Source organism: Dunckerocampus dactyliophorus, chromosome 2 (assembly GCF_027744805.1).
Source record: "Dunckerocampus dactyliophorus isolate RoL2022-P2 chromosome 2, RoL_Ddac_1.1, whole genome shotgun sequence".
NCBI classification, from domain to species: Eukaryota; Metazoa; Chordata; class Actinopteri; order Syngnathiformes; family Syngnathidae; genus Dunckerocampus; species Dunckerocampus dactyliophorus.
Window position 1 is genome coordinate 37,287,807 of NC_072820.1, and position 25,234 is coordinate 37,313,040.

Here is a 25,234-nt window from a genome sequence, read left to right on the forward strand (position 1 = left end):
CCTGGGCAAAATTACTGAACTATACTGTAGCACTGAGTTTTTTTTTTGCAAACCCCATTTAGGGACAAAACATTCTAGCAGATGATGCCATGTCAGTGTCTTTCCCCCCTCCCCCAACATTCCCCAGACACAACATTAGGTACACCTGCGTACTCTAATCCAAAGAGAGCTGCACAGTAACACAATAACCACAATGTGATTAATATAATACAGCTACTGACCATATAGTGGAAATGAGCAGTTTGTGCTGACATTTATTCATTCTACACTTGCATATATACACCACTTCACAAATGACTATAGTTCATATGTGGTATCCACTTGAACACATTTAAAGTTAATGTGTGATAACTACAGTTCAGGAGTCACTACAAAAGAATAGTCACTGCAAATACAGGACAAGAAAAACTTTTGTAAAAGTATCATATATTAGTAATTTTTCCACTTAAAAAATGTCAGACTTTTAGGACTACAATCGTCTTTCGCTACACCACGGTTCAAACATCGCACCCTCACTCTATCGCGGGTTTTCAAAAATTAGGAAATGATCACCGTTTTGTGGTTGAATACAACCGACTGTAATACAAAACATATGCATATATAATCAAATTGTACGCATTCTTGGCCCAAATTAAACATTTTCAATCATAAAAATGGCTAAATGAACAAAAACACAAATATAAGGTTTTGAGAAGATGTGATATGGAGCGTAATATCTACGACGTTATGTGCGCCTATAAGAGGCGGGGCCTGAGAAGTGACGGGTGTGATGTCTGCTAGCTAGAGTTGCTGAGTGCTAACTTGGTTAGCAGTGTGGAGAGTGCCAGTGACTGTCGTGAGTTGTGGCTGTCAGCAACTCGTGTGTCAATGTTCACTGCGCCATTGCCGTAGTATTCTACTACACTGGCCACTAGGTGTCAGGAAGGTTACATTTCATTACATTCATTAATAAATGATTAAATGGTCGCTACAAGTACAGGGCAAGAAAAACTTTTGTAAAAGTATCATATTAGTCATTTTTGTCCACTTTAAAAATGTCAGACTTTTACAACTACTATTGTCTTTCGCTACACCACGGTGGAAAAGGCAGCGCCATCTGGTGCACAAGGATTGCATTAGTTTGTCAACCTAAATAAGGGATTAAAAATGGCATTTCAGGTGGGACGTTTTATGTTGCGAGGCACAAATGTTTTTGTCTAGCGTTGCCATTTTGGGCAAATTAAGTCACAGAGGTGTTTTACAAATAAATATCCTCTGGAAAATTTCACCAATATTCATTCAATTAACACAGCCAAAATGGCTTGAAAATAAAAAAACTGAATGGCACAAAATGTCCCCAAGATCTCTTACAGGTTAAGAAACTAAATTATGTGATAAAATGTTATTATGAATTGTATCAATTGCCTAAAATTCTTCTAAAACTTGTGTGCAAAAAGCTACTGTAAGTGCACACTGAAAGAACAGCTGCAGCTACACTTCCCATTCAGATACAACTCCTCTGCAGGTCTTTCGCTGATATGGTCCTCAGGGAGTGTGAGGAGGAGGGAGAGGAGGCGGGGGCAAAAAAGGGAGGAAAGGGCATGGCGGAAGGAGGAGGGGACACACAGGGGGGGACAGAGATGATGGACGGCGTGCCTGAAAGGGAGCCATAGCTTGCTCTTTGCACAGCCACCGGACTGGAGTCCACTGAAGCTTTGAAAAACACTGGTGGAGGACCCATTGGATCTGGAAAAAATGATTTCATTTAAAGGTTTTTCATTAAGCACACATTCAATTAATGCAATTGGATGTGGGATTTCTTAAAGATATTTAAAGGGTCCCTAACATGATTCATCCAATTTGCTTAAATATGTGATATATTGTTTGTAATTATGTTCTACATTGTTATGTCGCATTGAGATGCTGTGGCATGACCTTAAAAAGGCGGTTCATGCTGGAAAACCCTCTACAGGAATGTGGCTGAATTAGAACAATTCTGCAAAGATCCACAGCGCTGTAAGAGACTCATTGCAAATTACGTATCGCTTGATTGCAGTTGTTGCTGCTAAGAGTGGCCTAACCAGTTATCAGGTTTAGGGGGAAATCACTTTTTTCATACAGGGCCATGTAGGTTTGGATTTTTTATTTCCTCCATTAATAATAAAAAGTTTCATTTAAAAACTGCATTTTGTGTTCAGTTGTGTTGTCACTGACTAATATTTACATTTGTTTGATGATCTGAAACATTTAAGTGCGACAAACATTTAAAAAAATAAGAAATCATGAAGGGGCAAACACTTTTTCACACCACTGTATAACATATTTAAGTAAAGTTGATGAATCATGTCATGGACCAGTCAATATGGCCTATTTGCATTATTTCTTGTTTAAAGTTATAGCTATGTACTGCAGAATGGCAGTAGTTTTCCAAAGAGTGGGGTGAGTCTTTTGTGGATGGGACCAAACAATTCAAAGGAGGTGCAGCAGCTTGAGAAAAATATACAGTATGTCTAAACCTGCTAAGCTAACTTTAACTAAGTTAAATGCACAATGGTTTAATAATATTATTTTGACACTAGAACCAGTGCAAAATTGTCTGGATATTACACAAACATGAAATGGGATATTAGTAGGGATATTTTTAACATAAATGATAAAATTACCACCTCTATTGAATTAAGTATACTGTATAGTGTCGCCGCGGGGTGCGTGGCCTACAAAAGTAAATAACTGCCGGACTCTTATTGAGGTCAAAAGACATTAACAGCTGCGGCTGAAAGCAACCTCGTGATGTAGTGTTTATTAACTCCACAAAAAGGCAGTACCTGCATTTGAAGTATCATGAGTGATAGCAAATGCTGTCAGCACCCAGCAGCTTTATCTACCTATGCTTGCGGTTTCAAATATTGGTTGCACTACTCAGCTGCTGATGTGAAACTCATGTGCGTTACACTTGTCATACTGTTGTTTACAGTGAACTCATCAGCTGAGTAGTTGTTGTAATGTTGGTTCTGTTGCTGTTAATAAATAATTAATATTGATACAATAATTATTAAATGACCATGTGGTCAACAACAGCTATGTTTTCCTTTCCAATTTGTCATGCACTCACAATCATTAAGTTAAGCTGTTCTAGACAGCCTCTCTCCTGCTTTTAAATTGTTGTTGCAAATAAATTACAGTGTTCCCTCGTTTATCGTGAGGGTTAGGTTCCCAAAATAGCACACAATAAGTGAAATCCACAAAGTAGCCAACTATATTTTTGTACAATTATTATATGTTTTAAGGCTGTGAAACCCCTCACCACACACTTTATACACTTTTCTCGGTCAGGCATTAACATTTGATCACATTTCTCTCTTGTTTAAGCACTCTCAAATTTCTAATTTCGTTTGAAGTTTAATGATCAACTAACAAGATTGGACACAAGAAATTAAGTGACTCATATTCACTCCTCTGATCGTGGATTGTCCTGGCGCCATTAGGCTGTAGAGTTTTTGTATCCTTGTTAAAACATATTCCTCCTTGCCATCCTCCATGAACCCAAGATTCATTTATAGTATTCCAGGCGCCCTACAGCCACATAACTTCTGCCCTCATCCAGTAAGTATGATCGCTAGCAGGAAACAGGCAGTCCTGCACGAAGGAGATTGATTGACAATGGTCTATAGCCAATTAGAACGCAGAACACAATGGGCTGGGGCGGGTTCTTCCTTAGCCAATCAGGACTGTTGTGGCTCTATATTTACTGAGACAACCAGACACACCTAGACATCTTCAACTCTCACATGAGTTTACACCACCCTCTACAGCAGTAGTACATACAATAACAGACACATGCAACAGAGCACTGACAGATCACTCTAATACACCATAATGATGCAGAACACAATGCGCATTCATACGCTGTTAAAAAAACGTGCAAAATTTCACTTTAAGAAATCCGCGAAACAGCGAATCCGCAAAATGTCAACCGTGATGTAGTGAGGGAATACTGTACTTCAGTAGGACGCTTTTGACCTTTAAATGTACAGGCCACAACCTAAGTATGATAAAATAGATGTTTGAAATGCTCAGATCACATTTTATCTTAGCTTGAAGGTGTTTGTGACCATATTCATCAACATTATAGTCGTGTTGTGTAGTTATATTATAGAGATGTGGGGTTTATTCCTGCATGTTACGTATGCATTTGTTCATGGCTACAATAGCCATGGTCCAACTAGGACATGACTATCAGTGACTCTGCTGATTGGTAAAATGTGCACTTGACACTACCTGTGTCTTCGTGAAGCTGGGCATGCATGTAAGGTTGTTTGTTGTAGAGCTTGTGGTAGATACAGTACACAGCAGCCATCAGCGCGCACATCCCAGCGGCTGCAGCAATAAAAATGCCCACCTTGGTCTTGTCTTGGTCTGCAAGTGCATCTGTTGTGGTTAAGAGAATATTGGAATACAGATTACAGAATACAGATTAAAATTCAATTACTAGTTGTTACGTACTCACATTTTGCATTTTGATGCGTGCTGTCTTGGTTTCTCAGTTGAACTGGAGGAGGGATTATTGCCGGGTCCTGATGGGTGTAGATCTCCCGCTTTGAGTGCAGGGAGCTGCTCAGTGGAAGCAGCAGCAGGAGAGTGAACAGGTCCGTCATGAGGGTCAACTACAAGTACAGCATAATGTAAAAAAACGGCTAATATATTGAGGCATTCTCATCTGATGCCTAAGCTATTTACATTGTCCAACCTGGTCTAAGTTGACAAAGACCTAAAGGCCCTATTTTAAACAAAACATTTACATTTAATGCCATAATGGAAATGGCGTTTACCTGAAGTGGAAGCAGGTGTTGTTCCCAGTCCTGTCTGCCTCCTTGTTCTTCACAAGAGAACGTGCATCCAAGACAACTGAGCTCCCCAGACGCAGTCTTTCCACAGGGGACACTGTACAATACAGTCACTAGTCTTCCACACATGCATACAAACACACACAGGTGTTCTAGAACCATAAGAGAGTAAAGAAAAGGACATCTATGCAAGTTTAGCAGTTGAACAACACATTGCTTTTCTCTCATGACACACCTTGTTAAGGTTTTATGCTAATACAGTATCAAAAATGATGCACCACAACTTCACAGTGTGCACAGCCTTAAGAGGACAAAACTTTAAAAGTTGTATATATTTTACTATTTTAAAAAAGTGGAAATGCAAAACAGGGGTGTTCAATGTGTATCACAGTCAAAGCACTGACAAGCTGAAAGACGACCTTGAAGAGTGATTAGCACACTGAGACACTAACAAAACAAGAGCACTAAAAGGGCGGGGCGTTTGCCAAAATAAATACAAGAGAAAAACAATGTATGTACAGTCAGTAAAAAAAAAAAAAAAAAATTCACAAAAAATGTGCTGAAAGAAATATTTTAATTAAAAAAAAATGTTTTTATAGAAAAAACATTACACAGAGGAATTAAATTACATTTTCTTGGCAAAACATTTGTACAGACCGTAACTTAAATGTTTTTCTAACTGTACATGACGTAATCAGTCTTTTTTTTATTTTTTATTTTTTTTTAAAGGCACTTGGAATTGGCAGCATTCAAACATTATCTTTCACAGTAAACCCCTGAAATAGACAAGAACAAGAACTTTATTTACACAATGCTATGAAAACTGATGCAAATAAACAGCTGGGACCAGTGACCCTGAAGAGGGTAAGTAGTCGACAACGAATGAATAAATGAATGTAAAAAACACATTAAAGCAAGTAATTTAAATGGTCCATGTTTTCAACTTAACTTTTAAAACTAAAAAACTTGTTGCGTGCTTGTCACCTCGCACATTCACCAAGATATTTACATTCCAGAACTGTTTGTGTTGTTGTCTAGATTGAGGTCAACAACAAACCGTAGAGAAACATGACAACCACGTTTATCAACCTAACAACAGAATATTGCAGCTACACAAAAAATATTTAAAACTATGGTGGTGAGAATGAGCCCGTTTTCACCTTTTACTGGAATTTTTACTGGTTTTCACCTATTATTTGAATTGGTGAGTGCTGTACAGCAGTTTTAAAAGTGCTTCCCCTCGTTCCCGGCGCAGCAGCTTGAGGAAAATAAGGAAAAACATTTTTGAAACCTACTAAGATAACTTAGTAACTTTAAACAGTTACAGTATGTTTAAAGGCAAAATGAATTGATTTTACTTCCAACAATGACCAAAGGGGTCAGCAGAAAACAGCACAAAATACTATATGATACAGAATAGCAGTTTTTTGGGGAGTAGTGGAGGCCCCAACCGAATTATGTTCTCCGAGGGGAGGATCACTGCGCCACACCTTGAAAACACCCGATCTAGTGTATTTACAATCAATTGATGGCAAATGAGACTAGAACACTGAATCGGTTGTCTTCACTGCCATACAGTAAATGTTGTGCATGTCCCTTCTCCTGTACTGTTGTAAAAATGTAGAGTCTAGTCAAGACATGACAAAATGTAAATAGTTCAAATTTAGAATATTGCTTCATTGGCTTTTGAAATGACTTAAAAAAAAACAGAATGAGAAGTTCATCATTTGTGTGAATTGATAACAATAGCAAAGTCACATTTGGGTAGTCCACAATCAACGAGACTTGTACAAACGTGTAATGGGAATGGACCACCCAGACGTTAGCAAGAATCTCCATCTGCGTTGCATTGGCTCAGGCCTGACAAGTCAGTCATTGGGGTTTCACACTTGTCCTCAGTGTTAACAATACTGTACTGACCAGGCATTTTATCACCAGACAGTCTTCTCATTCTGTCCTGGAGAAGAGTGTAGATCAAGCCCAGGGGGACGGGCAACATGGCAAATATGATGAGCAAAGCTAAGACAGCCAGAGCCCAGCCTGGGTATGGTACCTTCGTCTCAGAAGCCTGAATATAAACAGAATAAGAAAAAGTATTTATGAGTTTCTTTCAGGGAGGATATATTCAGTGTATGTAATGTGTCATACCGTCTCTTCTGTCCACGCAAGGTAAGTTGGTGCTTCCATGCACATGCGAATGCTGGTGGCCACCAAGAGTCCTAACATGGCCAACAGACAAATGTACTTCCACAGGTACTTGTAGATCACATTAGGTCGCCAGCCTAGCATTGCCTCGATGTCATCCAGGAATCTTGACAAATAAAGTGAGGGATTATTATTATTATTATCTGACAAGGAAGTTCAGTTCAACTTCATTCCAGAGTGATGCATTACCACAAAATCCCCCAAAAGGCATCACATGTGGTGTTTGAGTGGACATTGTGACTTTGTGAATAGAGCAGTTTTGGTAAATGTTAAAAATGAGAAAAAAAAAAAAGTTAAAAAATTTCAACAAGGCTCTGGATGTTGAGAGACTGTCTTGGCTGACACGTCTCCTCAACATTGCGTGGAAGTCGGGAACAGTACCTCTGGATTGGCAGATTGGGGTGGTGGTCCCCCTTTTCAAGAAGGGTGACTGGAGGGTGTGTTCCAACTACTGTTCACACTTCTCAGCCTCCCTGGGAAAGTCTATTCCAGGGTGCTGGTGAGAAGGGTACGACCGTTAGTCGAACCTTGGCTACAGGAGGTGCAATGTGATTTTCATCCTGGTTGCAGAACACTGGACCAGCTCTACACCCTTGCAAGGGTACTGGAGGGTATTTGGGAGTTTGTCCAAACGGTCTACATGTGTCCCTTGCGGTGTCCTGTGGGGGGTGCTCTGGGAGTATGGGATTAATGGCGACTACGTGCCATTCAGTCCTTGTACAACCGGAGCAGGAGCCTGGTTTACATTGCCAGCAGTAAGTCAAGCCTGTTTCCGGTGAACATTGGCCTCCGCCAAGGCTTCCCTTTGTCATTGATTTTGTTCATAATTTTCATGGCCAGAATTTCTAGGCGCAGCCAAGGTGTCGAGGGAGTCCAGTTCGGGGGCCTTAGAATCTCATCTCTGCTATTTGCAGACGATGTGGTCCTGATGGCCTCATCGGGCTGTGACCTGCAGCGTTTACAGGGACGATTTGCATCTGAGTGTGAAGCTTCTGGGATGAGACTCAGCACCTCCAAATCTGAGGCCATGGTTCTCAGTCGGAAAAGGGTGGATTTCTCCCTCCGGGTTGGGAATGAGGTCCTGCCCCAGGTGGAGGAGTTCAAGTATCTCGGGGTCTTGTTCACGAGTAAGGGAAGGTTGAAGCGTCTGCAGTAATGCGGTCGCTGATCTATATTCCCACCGAAAGAACGAGATCACGGATACAAGCGGATAAAATGAATTCGCTCCGTAGGGTAGCTGGACTCACCCTAAGAGATAGGGTGAGGAGCTCGGTCATCCGGGAGGAGCTCAGAGTAGACCTGCTGCTCCTTCTCATCGAGAGGAGCCAGTTGAGGTGGCTCGAGCATCTAGTCCGAATGCCTCCCGGACGCCTCCCCGGTGAGGTGTTCCAGGCATGACCAGCCGGGAGAAGGCCCTGGGGCAGACCTTGGACACGCTGGAGGGATTATGTCTCACAGCTGGCCGGGGAAGGCCTTGGTGTCCTCCCGGTGGAGCTGGAGGTGGCGGCCGGGGACCGGGAAGTGGGCTTACCTACTGAAACTGCTGCCCCCGCGACCTGGACCCAAATAAGCGGAGTAAAATGGATGGGTGGAAGTTAATGCAGAGACAAAGTTAGCAGAGTAAAACTGTCCCCCTAAAGGCATTTTTATGTATTGCTGGAATTCATGTTATGTACACTCATTCCTCGTCAGTTTACGCTTCAAATTTCATGGTTTGTCTCTAATATGTCTTTTTAATTAATAAATCATGCTATTTCGTGGTTGAATAAGGCCCATTATTAGTAAACATGTATGCGTATTTAAGCAAATATTACATATTTTCTGCCGAAATTAAGCATTTACAAGCATAAGCATGGCTAAATGAACTAAAATACATATATAAGCCATTCAAAATATGCATTCAAAGACTATGAAATGTAGTATTCTACACTGGTCACTGGATGTCAGTAGTGTTACTCCAATGTGCCTTGAGACACAAAAGGATCAGACTTCATCGCTGGAACAACAGGCTTTGATTGCGGGTTTCAATGATCTCACAACAGGCACAATAATCCCTAATGAAAATTTGTTAATAAAAACACGCCTGTTACCCACGCAGAGCTGAAATTCAACTCTGCACCCCCAACGTGACTTTCTGTCTGCCTCTCTTTCAGGTCCCCTCGGGAACGTAATTATGTAACACACACAAGCTTTACCTATATCTTAAATGTCTTATTTACCCTTACTTTGTCGACTATATTGGGTATTAAGAGTGTAAAGGTGAGTAAAGGGGTGTTATTTAATGTATAGAGTGCTCTAATACAGTCATCCCTCGCTACATTGGGGTTCGAACATCGCGCCATCACCCTTGCGGTTTTTCAAAAATGAATTCATTAATTAATGATTGCTGTATCCTGGGGCCACATGGTGGCTGAGTGGTTAGCATGTTGGCCACAGTCAGGAGATCAGGAAGAATCTCCGCTTGGGCATGCATCTCTGTGTGGAGATTGCATGTTCTTCCCGTGCGTGCGTGAGCGAGTTTTCTCCGGGTACTCCCACGTGCCAAAAACATGCATGTTAGGTAAATTGTTGACTCTAAATTGTCAATAGGTATGAATGTGAGCGTGAATGGTTCTTCCTATATGTGCCCTGCCATTGGCTGGCAACCAGTCCAGGGTGTACCCCGCCTCTCGCCCGAAGTCAGCTGGGACAGGCTCCAGCATAACCCCTAATGAGGATAAGCGGCATAGAAAATGGATGGTTGGATGCTGTTTCCTGGTTGAATATGGTCTGTTATTAGTTTTTTAAAAAATGCATATTTAAGGAATTGCGCATTATAAATTATGCATTATTATTATTATTAGAATTATACAATAGCTAAATTAACAAAAATAGGCATTCAAAAAATGCAGTGTCAGTGTCAAAAAGTGTCAGTGTGACTTGTGTGTGCCTTTAATAAGCGGGGCCTGGGAAGTGACGTGTGTGACGTTAGCTGAGGGCTAGCAGCAGGTTAGCAGTGTACAGAGTGGCTGACAGCAGCTCCTGTGTGAAAGCTCCTTGCATGTGTTCTCGGATTGTTAACAATGTGACTGAAGTGACTATATTTATTTACAGGGACGGTGCATATGAATAGACATTTCTGTCAATGTGCCGGAATTAGCCAAAAGGCTATTTTTCATCCGTAGTCCCTCATTCTACTACTATTTACTATAAGTATGTATAAAATCTAACTAGAAAATCACTCTGTGAGGGCAGACCTCTGCCAAGCACCATAGTTCCCACCATATTGTGATTTACACCATAAATGTTAGTCGTACATTTATTTTATCTACATACAGTCATGGCAAAATTATTAGACCACCCTTATTTCTTCAGTTTGTTGATCCATTTTAATCCCTGGTACAACTAAAGGTACGTTTGTTCGGACAAATATAATAACAGATACAGTTGATATCAGAGCTGATATCTAGCAACTCTCATGGTTTTCTTGATAACCAAAATCACTTAAGTTCTTACATGAATAGCTATGGCATTGTACTGCCAAAAAATGTAACTCTTATGAGCAATTTTTTTGTCATTGTTATATTTGTCCAAACAAAAGGTACCTTTAGTCGTACCAGGCATTAAAATGAACAAGAAACTTAAGAAACAAGGGCGGTCTAATCATATTTTAGTTAGAAGTCTTTAGATCAAAGTCATTTTGCATTCTGACAAATGGGAATGTCAGCAAAAGTGGTAATTCTTGCTATGTGGAAAATGGCATGAATGTCCTTAATCAGTTGAATGCTATGATGTTGGAATGGTCTGAATCGGTTGAGAAATGTCAAAGTAGCTAGAACTCTTTTTGTAGCTAGAAAGCATTTTGAGTTCCGTAAGAAAAAATGTGGGAATTTTTGTGCTGTGGCTAATACTGTAGAATGAGTCCTTGATGTTGGAATTAGGTGAATCGGTTGACAAATGTGGACGTAGTAGTAGATAACAGCAGTTTTACAAAAAAAAGTGTGAATTTTGGATCACGCCCAAAATTACATCAGTTCTTCCATATCCCATTTCCGACAATTACTGAAAATTTCATCCAAATCCATTCAGAACTTTCCAAGTTATTTTGAACACAGACTGACAGATAAACATAGACAAAAACGTAACCTCTGTGCTGCGCTTGTCGTAGGTAATAATGGGAACACAATGAGCCAACATCATACCAAGACACAAACACACACGACAGGATAACAACAGCAGCACCAGTCAGTCTGTAGTTAGTGCTGGTGGTTCTGATGGTCAAAATGCCATTTCTTCAACAGGATCTTGAATGTATCATATGTGTTTTGATTTCTAATGGCTATGAGCGTGAAGTTCCACTCAGTGGCAGCTTGTATGAAGAAAGTCGAAAGACAAATACATGTGCACTTTATAAATGGAATAATGCAATTTTCCCCTCTTTGCGCCTCTAGTTCTGCTATAAACAGCTGTTCGGATGTTGAACTGTTGAAAAGCAGGAGATTATAAACTTATATATAAAACATAGATTTGATCATTTCGCCATGTTTTCCCAGCTGAGCATTTTTGTTTGTGTAATATGGGACAATGGTGAGAAATGTATGGTTTCTTGTCCAAAATTTGTATAGTGCCTTTGTGAAGTGAGTGCAGGGTTTGAGACATGCAATACTAGCCTGCGACCAAATTGGTAAACAGTATGTGATATGTGAGAATATCATAGCGTGCATGTACATTTTTGCTGCCTGTGTGGACATTTCATGGCGAATGTGTCTGAAACTACTGAGATTAAATTTGATTTGATTACAGACCCTTTCTACATGTGATTTAAATGACAGTTTTGTGTCAATTATGACAGCCAGATATTTGTATCCTGATACGATCTGCAGTCTTTCTCCTGAAACAAAAATATCTGGCTCTGCACTGGAGGTATTGTTGGACTTGGACTAACCATGGAGTTAGTGAGCTTCTCTACTACCTGTGAGATATCACTACCATGAGCGTAAATGACAGTGTTATCAGCATACATTTGTACAGAGACATCAACACAAATGGATGGGGGGTCATTAATGTAAAGTGAGAAAAGTAACGGTGCAAATGTGATCCTTGAGGAAGACCAGTGGACAGCCGGAGGGCTACTGATTTAACGGACTGGACTTTGACATATCGAGAGCGCTCAGTGAGGTAAGACTCAATCCACGTAAGTGCATCTGGTGAAAAATTACAACTACATAATTTTGTTAGCAAGATATTATGATGAACAGCGTCAAATGCCTTCTTGAGATCCAGGAACACAGTGCCAACAACACCACCTCAGTCTAACATGGCTCTGATGCTTTCTGTGAAATAACAATTAGCAGTCTGGGTGGAGTAATTGGCTCTTAAGCCAAACTGCATGGGGTGTAGGGCAAAGGGTGTGGTGTTTAAGTGATTATTTATTTTGCTACCAGCTTCTCTACAATCTTGGACACTGTGGGCAATATGCTGATGGGTCTATAGTTGGTCATAGAATGAGGATCTCCACTTTTGAAAATGAAATTTTGAAATTTTGTGAAATGTAAAGATTAATAAATTTGGAGATGGGCCGTGTGACTGATGTGCTAGGGTCCTTGAGCATCACTGTGTCCCAAAAATATCTTTACATTCAGATGGTCTCAGTGAATTAACAGTGTGCGGTACCTCTGATTCTGAGATAGTTAGTTAATTGAAAACAGGTTGATTTGCATCTATTGAAAGGGTGTTAGTTTCCACAGGTGCAAAACACCTTGTTATTTCAGCCACGGAATCAATAAAATAGTGGTTAAATGCCTCTGCTACAGCTGGAATATTATTTGTTAGCTGATCATTTATTTTAATTTCTAGGGTGTTTTGTTCCTTTTGGAACATATATAACATATATACAGTCAAACTTGTCTATAGCGGCCACTAGAGGGAGTCTGCAAAAGTGGCCGCTATAGACAGGTGGCCTCTATAGACAGGTTGGCGTCCAGTTTGAATGTTGACCAGTAGAGGGAAAAAAAGGAAAAAAAGGGGAAATAATAATAATAATAATAATGTTGACCAGTAGAGGGCACTGCGGACTGCTGATAAAAGTTGTACAGCACTACTAGGCTTGTTATTATCATGGTTCATGGTTTTAATCCTGAACATGCATGAGTCAAACAGTAGCACATCACATAGTACAATTCACAATTTTGCATGTCCAAAAAGAAGTAGGAAGAAGCAAAGCTTATTTAATCCTACCCCTCATCAGTTTCACATCAGTTGCAATACATTTATTCACCTCTTGTTCTTCCAAGTGTACTTTGTAGGTCTACATGACAATGTAGTGCAATCATAGCCAAGGTTTTTACTTACTAAAAGGAAGCTAGAGGCTTAATAATAACTGATAGAATATATCCACGACCCACAGAACAAAGCTGTGCTAGTAATGTCTTACACTTGTTTTTAATATTTTACTTTTTGTACGGCAGAGTGACATTACAGCTTTAGTTCATCAGGAAGTGACGGGAAGTGACGGTGGGCGTCCCGAGCAGGAGAGCTAAGCTCAGTGCTAGCTGTGAGTTTCGAGAGAGTTGGGAAGTGTGTTTATGTTGGCGTGGATGTAAAGTCCTGCAGTGTTCTCCGCTGTTAATAAAGCCATTAAAGTGCATCGGCGACGTGAGTCTCTCCTTCCCCACAACAAGCGGCATTACAGTATTGACCAGTGCACACCAAGAAATAAACGGTGTCATTTCTTACAGGCATTGCCGGGACAGCTATGTAGTGGGGCTTGTTTAACCTTTGCCTTGTGGGCAAGCAGGAAGGAGAGACGATGCTGAGAGATGTGTGTGTGTGTTCTGAGCTGCTGTCTGGTGGCCACGTTCAATAAATAAAGTTGGCAGAAGCAACAGGAGAAGTTTCCTTCTTTGCTTCAGAGCTGAATAACACTGACAAGTTAACAGACTAGTAGCGAACAGAAAAGAAGATGGCTTTTTTGTGTCGAATACAGAAGATGAGGACTTTGATGGATTTGTGGAGGAGGATTGATCAAAAATAACGTGAGTACATTCTAAAATACTTCAATTAAGTACAACCAAACTCAGTTTTGCTCCCGCTGCCGCATGCATGCTAGCGTATGTTTTTTTTTTTATTGTAGCGTCGCTGGGAGCACGTCCTGTTCCCAGCCTAATTTGCGGTAATGTTTTGGTGCAAATGCTCTTAAAGTTACATGTTTGACCAGGAAATAGCAAGCTCAAAAGAAGATGGCTTATTTATGTGGAACAACTGACAGTTTGTGTGGATCTTGTGAATGATTGTGACTGAGCTAGGACTCAGTAATTAAAGTCTACACACGATCATTGATTGAAAAACGAAACTTTTTCGTGCATGAAGCTTCTACTTGAGTCGGTAATTTGGCCGCTATATGCAGTCAGATATTGACCAAGGGAGACAAAATGGGTGGCCACTGGCCGCGTTGGACAGGTGACTGCTATACACAGGGTCTATAACATGTAAATTTGCTGCGGGGGATTTTTCAGTGGCTGCTATAGGCAGGTGGCCGTTCTATAAAGGTGGCCGCTAAGACAGGTTTGACTGTATATGTTATATATATATATATTCACAACATATTCATATATCTGGTTCTATATAATTTTACCATTACCATTTGATTTTACAATTATTGTAATGCCTTTGCCTTTCTGAATGATCTTAAAACTTACTCAACATGGTGAAACGGACTGTGCAATGAATTGATTTAGTTTTATTTGCTTTTCGCAGGGATTGGTCTCCTTTCATATACCGTATTTTCACGACCATATGGCGCACTTAAAAGTCTTAAATTTTCTCCAAAATGGACGGGGCGCCTTGTAATGCGGAGCGCCTAATGTGTGCACCGAGTCCCCAAATCTGTTAATGTTGTTGTGTGACTTTGATGAGCGCTCCGCTTGACTGACTGGAAGCATTTCCTGCCAACACGCTATTTATATAGACGAAAGGCGTACGTGACTGAGGACAGCATGCAGGCGTTAAAAGAGGACCTAGCGGCACGCCCCCAGTAGGTAGTACATAGTGCCAGTATGTGCACTGTGCAAAACAACATCGGTTTGGCTAAGGACCCTCCAAAATGCCATCTACAAAGAGACAAGCTTATGAAGCACAGTTTAAACTGCAAGCTATCAGTTACGCGGAGAAACATGGGAATCAAGCAGCCGCAAGAGAATTCAAGATCAACGAAACGGCGCCATCTATCCATCCGGGCAAGAACTACCGTGGCGCAGCAACTCCTACTGCAGTAAAAACATTGCAGACAAACACGTCCAGCCCAACTACATCACCAACATGGACGGCGTGCCGCTCACTTTCGACATCCCAGTGAACCACACTGTAGAGAAGAAGGGGATCAGCACGGTAGCGATACATACAACGAGGCACGAGAAGTCTGCTTTTACTGTTGTGCTTGGTTGCCATGGTAATGGACAGAAACTGCCACCTATGGTGATTTTTAAGAGGAAGATGCTGCCTAAAGAAAAGTTTCCAGCCGGAGCCATCGTTAAGACCAACCAAAAGGGCTGGATGGACAAGGAGCAAATGTCTGAGTGGCTGAGTGACGTGTACAGAAAGAGAACGGATGTTTTTTTTTTTTCCACGTGTCACCGTCCCTGTTGATCTGTGACTCCATGCGCTCCCATCTCACAGCCACTGTGAAAAACCAAGTGCAGCAAATTAATTCAGAGCTTAACATCATTCCGGGAGGCTTGACGAAGGAACTCCAACCGCTGGACATCGGTGTAAACAGGGCATTCATAGTGAAGTTGTGAGCGGCGTGGGAGCAATGGATGACAGATGGCGAACACAGCTTCACTAAGACCGGGAAGCAGCGCCATACGAGTTACGCCACAATTTGTGAATGGATTGTGGGAGCTTGGCCTAATGTGTCTACTTTGAGCTTTCGCAAAAGCCGGCATCATTTCTGAGGAGCCGCACGGCAACAAGACTGACAGACAATGACCAGGGGGAACCTGGCGTGTTTGATTGAACTTGCCCCGCTGTTCATTTTGGATACAGAAGATAAGGACTTTGATGGATTTGTGGATGAGGATTGATCAAAAATAACGTGAGCACATTGTTAAATGCTTCAATGAAGTACAACCGAACTCAGTTTTGCTCCCGCTGCCTTTTGAAAAACATACAAAAGCATGCATGCTAGTATGTTTTATCGTGCATGCATGCTAGTGTATGTTTTAGCTTGCATGCATGCTAGTGTATTGGATGGAAGCACTTCCTGTTCCCCAGCATGCTTTGCGGTAGTGTTTTGGTGCAATTGCTCTTAAAGTTACATGTTTGAGCTCCACAGTTGTTAGTTATTGTTGTGCAAAAATAGTGGTAGTGTCTTTTTTGTCTATCTGCTGCGTTACTGTGGGATGTTTTTAGTTGTGCACCATGACTGAGACTGCTGTATTGAGTGATGACCTTCTGCCATTTCCAGTGGGTTTGATAAGCCGCATGAGAGCTCTGTTTTGAATCTGCCCAAAGAAAAAAGCACTATCACTTCCTCACTGACACTTGAGCGCCCGTATGTTTGACCAGCCACCAGGAAGTACGCTGGCAATGCAAACGTGTGCGTCTATCTTATTTATGTCTAATATGGCTTATTTTCTATCATTATGTCTACGATATTGGTAATACAAATTTAAATGTGACTATGGGGTGTTATTTCAGGTCCAGAGTTCTCTAATAATGTTAAAAAACATATTTAGAAGTTCGTAAACAGGTTTTCTACGCTTCAACTCCAAAATTTTGCATTCATAATTAAGGAGTCCAACTTCGCCGAAATGTACATATCATGATTGAGTGTGGAACCATCTAACCGCGCTAAATGAGGGATTGTAATGTACTATAATATGTGTATTTACATTAGCTTACATTTGCAGAACCTTTGCTATGTAGTGAAGCCAATCCTGGGACTTACCAATGTCACACATGTTGATGGTTTGAATTAATTTGTTTGAATTTTTAGACATATTTTTCCAGAAAGGATGGTTCGAAAGGGCAACTACATCAAATGTGTTTTTCCCCGCAGGGTATAAGTGGTCCTCACCTATCAGCTCCATATAGCCAAGACACGCTGAAGGTCTCAAACACCACCACGATGATGAGAGGCAAGGTGGCTGAGTAGTCGTCAAACATCATGACAAAGTAGTTGCCACAGCGTTGAGTGAAGAGAAGGCCAATCAAAAATCCAATGACGCAGCTAAAAACTGGATAAGTACAAACAGGAAATGTTAGGGCATTTGTGTTGTGTTTGCAAGCAAAGATAAAGAAACAAAGCAGGAGTTTACTTGTGAGTTTAGTCTTGTTGTTTGCCAGAGTCTTGAATCGGTCGGTGAGTGGGGCGAGGATGCCTTCCATGGTGCCAAACATGGTGCTGAGGCCCAGGTTGAGCAGCATGAGGAAGAAGAGGGCTGACCAGAACGGGCTGCCAGGCAACAAAGAAATGGCCTCTGTGAAGGCAATAAAAGCGAGGCCGGTTCCCTCCACACCCTGAACACAAATACGCACTTTAAATTCCATATGTTCAAGAGAAAGGAATCAAATCAGAAAATCCATTTTTAATATGGACTTAATAACACCTTCTGCATCTCCTTCTCCAGGCTGCAGTCAGTTAAATTTGCAGGTATATGGCTTCCATGTTGTTTGAACCACGTCCTGTAGACTTCCAGGGTAACAGTACGGGGCTGAGAGTAGTCAAATCTTGGAATCATGTTTATGTCCACAGAACCGCTTCTGATCTGCTCTGACAGCAGCTTCAAGTTACTAAGAAACGACAAAAACAAACTAAAATTAGCGGCTAAAATGTTCAACTCAAAATGCTCACACTCAAAGACATTTTAATTTAACATTTACTATTTTAGTTGTGTAAAACCCCCTTTTAAACACTTTTTAAATGCAAACTTTATTAAACATAAAATGTAAATGTCTGATTTGTCCTTTTAGTTGAGTGTGAAAGTCAGTAATGCTGGAATATATATACTGTATATATCCATCCATCCATTTTCTATACCGCTTCTCCTCTTTAGGGTCGCGGGGCATGCTGGAGCCTATCCCAGCTGACTTCGGGCGACAGGCGGGGTACACCCTGGACTGGTCACCAGCCAATGGCAGGGCACATATACACAACCATTCACACTCACATTCATACATATGGACAATTTAGATTCGCCAATTAACCTAACATGCATGTTTTTTTTTATGTGGGAGGAAACCGGAGTACCCGGAGAAAACCCACGCACACACGGGGAGAACATGCAAACTCCACACAGAAATGCCCAAGGGAGAATGGAATCCAGGTCTTCCCGATCTCCAGACTGTTACTGTGTTGGCCAACATGATATATAGCGGCCACTAGAGGGAGTCTGGCCGCTATAGACAGGTGGCCTCTATAGACAGGTTGCCATCCAGTTTGAATGTTGACCAGTAGAGGAAAAAAAAAAGAAGAAAAGGGGGGGGGGGGGGGGGGGGGGAGAGAATAATAATAATGTTGACCAGTAGAGGGCACTGTGGGACTACGGATAAAAGTTGTACAGCACTACTGATGTTCTTATTCTTTTTCTTGTGTTTTCTTTCTTTTCTTGGGAGAATGAACAGAATAAGAATTTCATTGCTTAGTATAACTGTCCCTTTTACTATGCATATGACAATAAAACTCTTGAATCTTGAATCTACTAGGCTTGTTATTATCCACGATCCACAGAACAAAGCTGTGCTAGTAATGTCTTAAGCTTGTTTTTAGTATATTACTTTTTATACGGCAGAGTGTCATTACAGCTTTAGTTCATCAGGAAGTGACGGGAAGTGACGGTGGGCATCCCGAGTAGGAGAGCTAGGCTCAGCGCTAGCTGTGAGTTTCGAGAGAGTTGGGAAGTGTGTTTATGTTGGCATGGATGTAAAGTCCTGTAGTGTTCTCCGCTGTTAAAAAGCCATTAAAGTGCATCGGCGACGTGAGTCTCTCCTTCCCCACAACAAGCGGCATTAAGTATTGACCAGTGCACATTGTCTCACACCAGGAAATAAACGGTGTCACTTGTTACAGGCATTGCCTGGACAGATATGTAGTGGGGCTTGTTTAACCTTTGCCTTGTGGGCAAGCAGGAAGGAGAGACGATGCTGATGTGTGTGTTTTGAACTGCTCTCTGGTGGCCGCGTTCAAGAAATAATGTTGGCAGAAGCAACAGGAGAAGTTTCCTTCTTTGCTTCGGAGCTGAATAACACTGAAAAGTTAACAGACTAGTAGCGAACGGAAAAGACGACGGCTTTTTTTGTGTCGAATACAGAAGATGAGGACTTTGATGGATTTGTGGATGAGGATTGATCAAAAATAACGTGAGTACATTCTAAAATACTTCAATTAAGTACAACCGAACTCAATTTGCTCCCGCTGCCGCATGCATGCTAGCGTATGTTTTTTTTTTTATTGTAGCGTCGCTGGGAGCACGTCCTGTTCCCAGCCTAATTTGCGGTAATGTTTTGGTGCAAATGCTCTTAAAGTTACATGTTTGACCAGGAAATAGCAAGCTCAAAAGAAGATGGCTTTTTTATGTGGAACAACTGACAGTTTGTGTGGATCTTGTGAATGATTGTGACTGAGCTAGGACTCAGTAATTAAAGTCTACACACGACGGCTTCATTGATTGAAAAATGAAACATTTTCGTGAATGAAGCTTCTACTTGAATCGGTAATTTGGCCGCTATATGCGGTCAGATATTGACCAAGGGAGACAAAATGGGTGGCCGCTGGCCACGTTGGACAGGTGACTGCTATACACAGGGTCTATAACGTAAATTTGTTGCGGGGGATTTTTCAGTTTATTTTTGCCACTTAAATTTTTACATTTTGTTCACTTCCAGTTTGGTGTATTGTTGGGGAAGAAAATAAAAAGAAGAAATACAAAATGCAAACACAAATAAGATTGAAGATAAAATTACATTTACAATGTAATAAAATAAAATAGGAATACATTTTCTTTTCAGGCCACACGGTGGCCTAGTGGTTAGCATGCCGCCAACGCAGTTGGGAGATACGGAAGATCTGGGTTCGAATCTCTGTTGGACATCTCTGTGTGGAGTTTGCAGGTTCTCCCCGTGGGTGTGTGGGTTTTCTCTGGGTACACCCACATTCCAAAAAACATGTATGTTAGGTTAATTGGCGACTCTAAATTCCTGTGTGATTGCCTGACGAGAAGGAATGTTGGTGTAGGGAAGCATTTTTTCGGGGGACCGCTCAATCATGGCGGGATTGCATCACAATCACTTACTTGCCCCCTCTCGAACAAAACCTGTCAAAATAGCGGCGAAAAACGTGGAAAGTCCTCTCTTACATGTGAATGGAAGCTAGCGAGATTAGCTTAGTTCAGAAGAGCATACTAGTGCGGCTGTGTGTGTGACCCAGATTGGGTAAGTGTTTACACCGTGTTGTGTTTTGTTGGAGAAAACAGAGCAAACAAAGAGTAAGCTTACTTTTAATTTCATTATTTTTAATTATACGAGTTAAGTTTTGTAGCTTTTTATACAAGACTCGAGTGAATTTAAACATATTGTGATACATCACAAAAATATTGTAATACATGCTAAGGTCCATATCGCCCGACCCTAGCACTGGGGTTTCATTAAAATACTTTTTAATGTCATTTGTCCCTGATTGAGATGAATTTGTGAAAAATATATACATATCAAATATACCTCTCGATACATTCCGAAGCTGCGCGAAAGCCGAGCACAGCAAACACCACCAACGTAGCCAGCACTGATGTGAGGAAGTTTATGAAGGAGACAGTGAAAGCATCACGGTGGCAGTTGTTGTTCTTGGGATTGTAGGAGGAGTAGGCGATAATGGACCCGAAGCCCAGGCCCAGAGCAAAGAAGACCTGTGTGGCTGCCTGCCGCCACACCTGAATGTCTGCCCATATCTCCAGCTTTGCATTGAGACAGAAAAAACAACAAGCGCATCATGGGTACAATATTCCAAAGTGTCTAAATGACACATCTAAATATTTTATCTGCCATTACCTTGGGATAGAACATGTGGGTGACCCCTTCCAAGGCCCCGTCAAGTAGAAAACCTTGCACAAGGAAGCAGAACAGTACCACGTAGGGAAAGATGGAGGAGAAATACATCACCTAAGAGGTTTTAAGGAATAATTAAATGACAATCAGAGTGCAGTACATTTTGACTCCATAAACAAAAGTATGTACAATTCCGAAAGAGATTATTTTTCTCTCAAATAATGACCCTAGCTAAAAGCCATGGCCTGGCACTCTGTGCAGTTGAGTAACTCCACTAAATGTAATTATGTCTTAACTATGCAAATTTAGGCAGCTACCTTGACTGAGCTCTTGATGCCCCTGATCATTCCCAGGCAGACAATGGTCCACGCCGCCAGAAGACAGCCAATAATGTACGGGTTGAAACTGCCTGTCTCGCTGATGGAGTCGGTGATATCCAACGCTTTACGGTACCAAAAATACGAGGTAGGGGAGCTCGCTTCACATTCCGTAACTGTAACAAAAACAAACAATGTGTTGATTTTCTTTATGATTGAAGTCCATCTTCACAACTGTGGATGAATTAGTGGATGCACCTGTTACATTATTCCCCTGCTCTGGACACTTTGTCCAAGGTAAAGGGCTCTGAAAAGAGTTGCCAAGATAGAAGAGGCTCCATGCGAGGATGACGTTGTAATAAAGTGCCACAAAGAAGCACACCTGAGGGTATTTCAGAATATGACAAAATTACTATCATAATAAATTATCATACAGTGTAAATTATTTAAAAAGTCAATTACACTAAACAGACATAACAGAATCTTCTGGGAAGACTTGCTACAATATGTTAAGTGTGTCTGTGGGAGTTTTTTCTGGATATGTGACAATATGACAGAATTAATGTAAATACATGATCATATGAAATATTTAAGATTTCAATTACACTATACAGTTGTCCCTCGCTACATCACGCCCTTTCTCTGTTGTGGTTTTTCACAAAGAAATGAATATGATTGCAGCCCATTATTAGTAAAACAATATGCATATTTCAGCAAATTGTACTGGCCTAAATTAAGCATTTTCAAGCATAACATTTTTAAAATGAACTAACTAAATTAACTAAAATACAAATGCAAGGCAGAACACGCACTGTAATTGCGAATGGAGTATTCTACATTGGCCACTAGGTGTCGGTGTTGGGTGAGACATGGGCCAGACGTGATCGCCAGAAAAGGCATTTATTGCAAGTTTAAATTATCTCACAAAAGGCACAATTATAATAATAATAATAATATAATAATCATAATAATAACACAGTCTACCCACAACAAGCTAATACTCAACTCTAAACCTCCGACGTCACTTCCTGTCCTCCACACATCTGTCCGCCTGCCACTAAGGTCAGCTAGAGAACACATTTACTGTGACACGTCCAAAATGTTTTCTTTACCTTAAATGAGTTATTTACTCTTATGTCCACTATATGGGTTAATACGAGTGTAAGGCCATTTAACGTCGCATTACAATACATTGATGAGGCAATAGCCACCGCAGGAAGTACACGGTCCAAAAAAGAAACAAGGAACTGCTAAAGTGTGAGTCTATATTATCTTATTTAAGTCTAATATGTCTTATTTTCTCTGATTATATCTACTATGTCGGGTAATATTAATGTAAAGGTGACTATACGGGTATTACTTCATGTCGAGAGGGCTGTAATAATGTTAAAAAAAACATATTTAGAAGATCGTAAACAGGTTTTCTATGTCATAACTATGAAAATTCTATTTATTAATTTTGAATCCTTCAATTCACTTATCGCGGTCGAGTCTGGAACCAGTTAACCGCGATAAAATGTGGGGACGCCTGTATACACAAAACAGAAACATATTCCACTTTTCTGGCAAGACTTTCTATGAAAGGTTATAGAGGTTTTGTAAGGTTTGATGTTGGACCTTCACTATCGGGTACTAGTTTAGGTGTATGGGCCTCTTTCGCACCAAGCTCATTGAAGCATGACTTTATAGACTTTGCTGGGACACAGTCATGGTAGAAGACAAAATGTCCTTCCCATAATGCCTTAAGAAGTGTGTCTGGACACTTTTGTCCGTATAGTGTAGATCCCACCGTATAGAAATATTTAAAAATTAAGTGTTGATTATCGATCAACAAATTTACATGATTATATTCTATAAATGAATTTACCACACAGCTGGAGTAGCCGATTCCTACAAGCCTGGGAGAGATGGACTTCCACACTCCGATGCTTCCCTGTCGGATAGCCTGACCAGCTGCCAGCTCAAGGAAGAACAAGGGAGTGCCCACGACCAGCATCAACACCACATAGAGCAACAAAAACGATCCTGAGGAGAAAAGATGAGCATCAGTCTGATAGACAATTGGGTAAAATTCGACATACCAAGTGATTACTCACCGCCTCCATTCTGGTGGCAATAATATGGAAACCTCCAAACGTTGCCAAGCCCGACGCTGAATCCCACCTGCGCCAAAAAGTACTCGATTTTACTGTTCCAACCTGCTCTTGCTGAAGGCTCAGAGGCACTGTCATGATCATCTTGATGGTTGACCTCTGCTTCAGCGAGCTGCTTCTCCATCTGTTTCAAAAATAGGGCAGACAACAAGATGGCCACTTACCACGGAACAACTCACTCAAGGCATTAAGCATCATCTTCATTTTAGCCAACCCTCTGCCGGACGGTGGGGCGGGTGGTGGGGCAATATTAATGTCCATCCTGTGGCAGTTGCAAGAAAGACTCAAGGTTTGGTCTCATGCAGAGCTTTATTCTCCAACTGCATACAACAACTGCCTGACAAAGATGGAACATCTCTTTATAGCGCTAACACTTGCGTGCCCAAAACCAGGACTACCAACCACGCACCAAGTCTACTCCTGACTGCGTGAGAGACATGCCCCCTAGTGTCCACCACAATCCATTCATTCTCCATACCGCTTGTCCTCACTACATCATGGGTATGCTGGAGCCTATCCAGCTGACTTCGGGCGAGAGGTGGGATACACCCTGATAATCAACAACTAATGAGAGTAGCCTAATACAACACTGAGACAAAACAGTGTCCAACCATTACAGGCACATTAGTCATTGGCAAAGTGAACAAAGATTTCCCAGCATCCATTATCAAGCTAAAACACAAACAGCGAGCCCAGTAAGTCCGGAAGACAAACGTATGCTTTCAGACATGTGCCAAACTGACCTTTTCAGATGACGATGACAATGGTGTCAGAAAAAACAGCGAAAATGAAGCAAAAACGTCAAAAGATTGACGACAAAATATTGTATCCTGCTAGTACACTTGACAAGAAGGCGCACGTGCAGCTACCGTTTCGGACAGTCAAGCTAAAAGTCGTCTGCTCCGTGGATATACGGCTACCGCAATATACTGCCAGCATAAAAACAAACTGGTAGAAACAATACGAGTCGAATGAGGTGGCAGTTTACAAGGAGGGTGAGGCAACTACCGCGTTATTCACTTAAAAATGTCCTAACCCCATGCGGTTGTATTACTAATGGCCCTAGCCCTCACCACATGCTGCCTTCATGAACATTGTTGGTGGTCAGACTTGTGCGATGCACTGTAAAGCGAGCACGCCTACAGCACTTTCGTCAGAAACAGAGGCGAGCTCAAAGAAGAGAAAAGGTGTACCGCATTGAAACCAAAGTTATATTTCACATATTAAAGAATATTTATGGATTAAAATTGCTATTCATACGTGTAGCAATTGGTGACAGTAGAATGTTCGAATTTAAACACCAAACCTCCAAAACACGCTGTGTACTGGACTACAGCACCAATCTGCTACTTCCGAATACATATAATTACGTAACCAGGTAAACAAACACATCATTCATCACTGAAAAACTTATTATCACTAACTATACTTTAAATTGTGTTTTTTAAGCTAGGTAAAGGAACTTAATGCTTGCGACCTCTCTCTATGAAATAGTTATATCAAATCGCCATACAGCATTTTCTATTGTTGTTTGGCGCTACTTAGTTTTGCATTTTATCTTTGTACAAAAACACTAAAACACAAACTGGCGCAACAGAAGATAGCCACACGCGGAAAACGCTGGCGCAACAGTAGATAGCCACACGCGGAAAATGCCGTCTTGAAGGAAGTTCTCATAAATCAATATAACCTGAGAAAATTGTAGTCAGAAGTTGTAGTC

General features: G+C 41.2%; 2 protein-coding genes across 3 annotated transcripts in view; one reads left to right on the forward strand and one right to left on the reverse strand.

Annotated features, from left to right (window-relative positions):
• LOC129168418 (cytochrome c oxidase subunit 6B1) overlaps positions 1-25,234 on the forward strand; it is a 210,160-nt gene that overhangs the window by 139,691 nt on the left and 45,235 nt on the right. The gene's annotated exons all lie outside the window — the stretch shown is intronic.
• Positions 281-24,581, reverse strand: LOC129168358 (sodium-dependent neutral amino acid transporter B(0)AT2-like). 2 transcript variants are annotated; one of them, XM_054753535.1, is made up of 15 exons: positions 24,258-24,581; positions 23,458-23,638; positions 23,229-23,386; positions 21,620-21,743; positions 21,362-21,537; positions 21,048-21,158; positions 20,721-20,953; positions 17,615-17,798; positions 17,324-17,525; positions 17,083-17,242; positions 6,972-7,134; positions 4,809-6,891; positions 4,487-4,643; positions 4,258-4,407; positions 281-1,725 (listed from the first exon to the last, which is right to left on the reverse strand). In XM_054753535.1, the coding sequence occupies exons 2-12, from the start codon at positions 23,636-23,638 to the stop codon at positions 6,646-6,648; spliced, it is 1,938 nt and encodes a 645-aa protein (XP_054609510.1). In that variant the 5' UTR covers positions 24,258-24,581; the 3' UTR covers positions 281-1,725; positions 4,258-4,407; positions 4,487-4,643; positions 4,809-6,645. The 2 variants fall into 2 exon arrangements, with proteins under 2 accessions (XP_054609510.1, XP_054609519.1); XM_054753544.1 differs by lacking the exon at positions 24,258-24,581 and adding an exon at positions 23,679-23,804 and having other exon boundaries at positions 23,458-23,524.